The sequence below is a fragment of the Rhinoderma darwinii genome, chromosome 3, assembly GCF_050947455.1.
Source record: "Rhinoderma darwinii isolate aRhiDar2 chromosome 3, aRhiDar2.hap1, whole genome shotgun sequence".
Lineage (NCBI taxonomy): Eukaryota > Metazoa > Chordata > Amphibia > Anura > Rhinodermatidae > Rhinoderma > Rhinoderma darwinii.
The window spans coordinates 419,369,858-419,375,401 of NC_134689.1; the positions used below are offsets into that span (position 1 = coordinate 419,369,858).

Here is a 5,544-nt window from a genome sequence, read left to right on the forward strand (position 1 = left end):
TGTGAAGGTATGACTATGTGATGGGTGGAGTATAAAGTTCTGCTCCATGTGAAGGTTTGACTATGTGATGGGTGGAGTATAAAGTTCTGCTCCATGTGAAGGTATAACTATGAGATGGGTGGAGTATAAAGTTCTGCTCCATGTGAAGAGATGACTATGTGATGGGTGGAGTATAGAGTTCTGCTCCATGTGAAGGTGTGACTATGTGATGGGTGGAGTATAAAGTTCTGCTCCATGTGAAGGTGTGACTATATGATGGGTGGAGTATAAAGTTCTGCTCCATGTGAAGGTATGACTATGTGATGGGTGGAGTATAAAGTTCTGCTCCATGTGAAGGTGTGACTATGTGATGGGTGGAGTATAAAGTTCTGCTCCATGTGAAGGTATGACTATGTGATGGGTGGAGTATAAAGTTCTGCTTCCTCCACTCTCTCCTTGTGTTACTTCTTCTGCAGTCAGGATGGAGCTGTGGGTCAGGTGGAGTTGGCTGTTAGTGGGTCTTCTCTATGGACCAGGTTTTAGCAGTTCCTTGGTTAGGCGCCAGTCAGACCTTAGGTGGAGGAATTATCAGCCTGGATGGGGATCTTCTCGAGGACTTGGACAACCTGTGTCTGGAGTGGGCTCTCCTAGGGGAAACCCTTGGTCTCCAGTTCAGACTGGATGGGGCTCCAGGTATTTTGGAGAATTTCAGCCAAGACAGCTTACACAATCTCCAAACTCCCCTATCAGTGTGCAGTGCGGTGAGGACAGGCTGGTGGTGATGGTGACCAGAGACTTCTATGGGAATGGAAAGCTGGTGAAGCCCTCAGACCTGACCCTGGGTTCCTGCCGACCTGGACTGCAGACTACAGATACTACTGTGGTTTTTGAAAATGGCCTTGAAGAATGTGGGAACAGCCTGGAGGTAAGTGGAGTAGTAATTGTATAGTTTGCAAAAAAGAAAATTAAAAAATCCTGTTGACCTTTCTTTGCATGATGATGTGGGATGTATATTCTGTGTATGGCGTAGCTTGAGTCTAGATATATAGCTGCTCTTATAAAGGAAACCGTGCGATGTATTTGCTTGTTTTACTAGTTTCAGCCCTACCTGGAACAGATGTAGCAGAGCTGAACTACCCGGTTCTCTGTGCACCATTACCAAGTGGATTAACGTATTGCAGTGTTTACCTGGTTTTCTATAGAAAGTCATGGATATCCCAAAGAGCCACACAACTCTGCTACATCTGTAGATGGTAACAGAAAACTTCTGGTATGCATATGACATGGAATTCTATTAGGCATTTGCCACTTTCCATCACTGTGCTATCTGTAGTTTTATTCAAGATGGCAGTAAAGATTATGGTGTACAACAGAGGAGCTTAGTTAATTCTTGTACATATTTGCTGTAAAGAGAAACTCCATTTTTGTGTATAAAATTTCTACCCTACCACTCAATGTGTTTAAGATGACCTCTGACTGGCTGATCTACACGTCCAACCTACGCTACACCCCCACTTCCTCCCGCAATGTGCCGATTATTCGTTTCAACTCTGCGGTGGTTCCCATCCAGTGTTACTACCCAAGGTGAGCCAATACCAGTAGGCTGTCTCTACAGTAATTGTCTTTGAGGCGCTTTTAATTAAGTGATCAGCTTATTGGAAAAGTGGAAGCCTCGAGGCATCGCCTAACTTTTTTTTATTTTTATTTTTTTAAATTTTATTTCTTTTTTTCCACGGAACTGATGTCTTCTAAGTGATTGGTTGGAGAACCGATGACTAAAGCTGATCACATGCATGACTATCCGCTATTGGACAGAACCTTTTGGCCCACTTGGCTGAGCTTGCAAGTTTGTTGCACCGAGACAAACTTCTGTCAGAGGGTCATAAAAGGAAGGTCAAGGAACTACTAAGATTTGACAAACCTAAACAATTTAGGTGAATCTTAACCATTTTAAGATGGATCCATGGGTGTAAAATCTGTAGTTGACTACCTCATGGCTGTCCTTGGTTTTGCTTGCTTTGTAAGAAGCTGAGGCTTTTATTTCAAATGGCTGGTCTCCGTTACATGACCGTGAAGTGCAGTGGCCCACAGGATATGTACTCACAGTAGCTCTTGTAAACCTCCTTAACCACTTTTTTCATCCTCTAGACATGGCAATGTGAGCAGTAAAGCGGTCAAGCCAACATGGATTCCGTTCAGTACCACGGTGACCACAGAAGAGCGGCTGGTCTTCTCCTTGCGTCTAATGACTGGTAAGTCTTTCCAGCAGTAGGATGGTGGTGCAGAGACTCCAGACCTATGCTAATATCCCTGTATTTTCTCTTCAGCGGACTGGAGTGCTCCCAGGTCATCACTGGTCTTCCAGCTTGGTGACATGTTCTACATTGAAGCCTCTTTGGATGTTCAGAACCATGTCCCGATGACCCTGTTTGTTGACAGCTGTGTGGCCACCATTACCCCAGATGTGACCTCCAATCCCCGTTATGAGATTATTTCTAACAATGGGTGAGTTTCTATCATCAATGCTGTACTAATCTTCTAGGAGCCCATGATCTAAACCAAATCTGTTCTACAGGTGCCTGATGGATGGTATGCAAGAAGATTCCTCTTCAGTCTTTGTCTCCCTAAGGCCACAAGCTGAGAAGCTTCGATTCATGGTTGATGCCTTCAGGTTCACGGACAGTGATGTCTCTACGGTGAGGGCTTTTACTTTAACCATATGGGGCCAACATTTGACCTTTTATTCCAGTAATTGGAATAAACATGGCTGCTCTCCAAAAAATAGTCATGGGGTGTTTGGTATTGCAGCTTTGCTCCATTTAAATAAAATGGGCTCAATTGAATTACCATTCACAACTTGTAGACCTTTTGTAGCCATGTCTATCTAATCCTTGACAACCCCTGTAATTCTTGACTGGATGAAGTAAAACCTGTTTTTCTTCAGATTTCACAGAGTAGCGCTTTCATAGTCCTCCTAATACAATATGCTGTGATGTGTATGTGGTTTGGTTAAACTGGTGTATTAAATCTATAAGCAGCCTTATTTTCCATGCTTGGTCTTTGAGGGGGCCCATGATCAATGTAAGTTTTGGCCGCCTTTGAAAGATTTTAAAGTTACATCTATTGCCCACACTCGGTAGTGTTTGTTTTAACTTGTGTATGTGAAGTAAAGCCCTGAATCTTAATGATGAGATTGCAATTTACAAAGTGTTACTATGGAAGTTGGAGGGGAGGATATGAGGACCAAGTAGAAGGCCTTAGAAAAGTGACCACTTTGGTAAATGTCAACAGCTCTGACATGAACTGTAAATGTGTTGTCCTAGATCTATATCACATGTTCTCTGAGAGCTGCTGACATCAACCAGACCCCTGATCCGGTGAACAAGGCCTGCTCCTACAACAAGGCTACCAGCAGGTAAGACCACATACAGAGGGTCTTTGTTCCAATGTCATCACAAATCTTGATGTCTTGGACAACAATGTTATGTCTTCAATGGCTGGAACTCTTGGTTGACTATCGGTCTCTTCTAGTTGGTCACCCATGGAAGGATCAAGTGGCATCTGCCAGTGCTGCACCACCAGGAACTGTGCTACTGCTTCAGGACAGAGAATGACATGGGGCTCCTCACTTGGAAGACCCAGGGGACTTGGGAAGAGAGATGTTGGTGAGTACATTGTCCTTAGACCTCCCTAATTAGATTGGCTTACCTGAAGTACCTAGATGTTAGTGCTGCACATAGACTATGCATTGGTTTGTTCACTAGCTGACGCGGCTGTGAAACTAAGTTGCGTGATATTTACCTGAGCCTCCTAGTCATTATGTAGGTTACTAAAATGGAGTCTCTGGTGCTAAACTAGTGCATACATAATTGAAATACATATAGTTGTGTGGCAAGAATAGGATGCAATGTGTATAAAACTCTTCCCTTTATATTTGGTGGATTGTTCTCAAACTTTGACCTCTATGCAAATCTTTGGTAGGCTAGACAAGAGGTCTCCAACCTGTGACTTGCCAAATATTAGGACTATAACTCTCAGTATGCTTTGACAGGCACAAGCTGTGTCTGCTTAGAATTAGTTTTGTAACTGTTGGTGACCACGCTAGTACATGATCTTGGTTTCAGTATAGACCTCTAAATATAATATTGCTCTGGTAACTTAATAGTCTACAACTCTTCATTGTTTCACCAGGTTCACCTGTAGAGACACATGGTCTGGCCACACTGGGTCCTCTTCTAGTGACTGGAGACAAGCCTGACCAGATCTCAGGAGCAGCACACACTGAAGCTTCCAGAATGACTGCAGGACATGAACCTCTACAGCTGTGGGTTCTGGTGGCCATCGGGTCTGTCAGTTCAGTAGTTGTTGCCGTTGCTCTTACTATGGTTGGAAAACTACTTCTGAAAAGCTTTTCCCACGAATCTGTGCAGAAATAAAATCATTTTGGGTAATCCTTGTCTCCTTCTTGAAGTGTAAAAATAAGTTATTTTCCTGCGATATTCATTCAATGACTGCATTCTGTATAGGGATGGTGGTCTATCTGGTGCTGAGGGTAAGAAGGCCTGGATAGCAACTTTGCAAAATACCAGTGATAGATCTGTTTGTTTTTTTTGATTCATGTTGAATGGATTCATATACAACTTTTCTACTGGCTCATACTGTACATCCATATAGAGGCATTCAAAGGTTCTCCTTTTATATGGAATCAGGAAAAATTGTGTTTACAAGAAACTCCCCTTTCCTGTTTGCAGCTCACTTCTCAGCTTTGACCTTTTAGACTGGGACAGGATCACCAGAGAGACCTCAACAGCTCCACTGTACTGCTGGAGGCCTATATTAGGAAGCAGATTAACATTATAAACAATGTACAGATAAGACTCTGTATGGAGCTCCCCTGTCACTCTGGTGGAGGGGCTGTACGCCATCACTTCCTGCAGGGCTTGGGCAGGTGCATTAACTGGCTCAGATGCTGTTTTTACTGAGCTATTCTCCCCTAGAAACAATGCTAAGTAAACCTCCATACTACCGGCGTCTGGAGCATTTCATATGTATCTTTTGTAACTAAATCTAAAGCAAATGGAGATTCGGTAGAGGCCAATGCACCTCCTTGTGGTGTCCTAATACTGCAGTGTGAATGAGACCCTAAGTTGAACTTTCACATTTCTATTAGCATTAGTTTTTTGTTTGTTTTTTTAGCATAGTCTTATTGATGCGATAAGAAGGGTTGAATTGTTACTTGGCCGTTTTGTATGATTTCCTTCTAATGGCTAGTTTATGTAACACACATGGTAATGTTCAGCTGATAACAGAAGCCCAGTAATGGAACCTGCACCACCCCCCCCCCCCCCCCAATCAGGTAGTATGAAGACCCAAGGTTATGTGGCATCTAACTAGCCTCCGATAGAACCATTAACTTTGTAGAGGTGGACAGCAACTGTTTGGTTAAGTCAAAAGAAATGGGTGTAGAATATACAACTGGGTTCCCAATTTTATTGTAGAAAATGGACTCTTTAGCTGCAATGGAGTAGTTTATAAACCTCAACCAAAAAGTTGTTTAGCACTGAT

At 43.0% G+C, this 5,544-nt stretch overlaps 1 protein-coding gene across 1 annotated transcript; it reads left to right on the top strand.

Moving 5' to 3' along the window:
• The first annotated feature begins 460 nt into the window (after positions 1–460).
• On the top strand, positions 461–4,415 carry LOC142748446 (zona pellucida sperm-binding protein 3-like). The gene is made up of 8 exons (XM_075855545.1): positions 461–904; positions 1,445–1,563; positions 2,128–2,231; positions 2,307–2,484; positions 2,555–2,675; positions 3,303–3,394; positions 3,511–3,644; positions 4,171–4,415. The coding sequence occupies exons 1-8, from the start codon at positions 461–463 to the stop codon at positions 4,413–4,415; spliced, it is 1,437 nt and encodes a 478-aa protein (XP_075711660.1).
• The last annotated feature ends 1,129 nt before the right edge of the window (positions 4,416–5,544 follow it).

Coding starts and splice junctions, on each gene's coding strand:
- LOC142748446 (XM_075855545.1), top strand. CDS start 461: ATGGAGCTGTGGGTCAGGTGGAGTTGGCTGTTAGTGGGTCTTCTCTAT. Junction 2,676..3,302: donor CGGACAGTGATGTCTCTACG/GTGAGGGCTTTT, acceptor GTGTTGTCCTAG/ATCTATATCACATGTTCTCT. Junction 3,645..4,170: donor ACTTGGGAAGAGAGATGTTG/GTGAGTACATTG, acceptor TTGTTTCACCAG/GTTCACCTGTAGAGACACAT.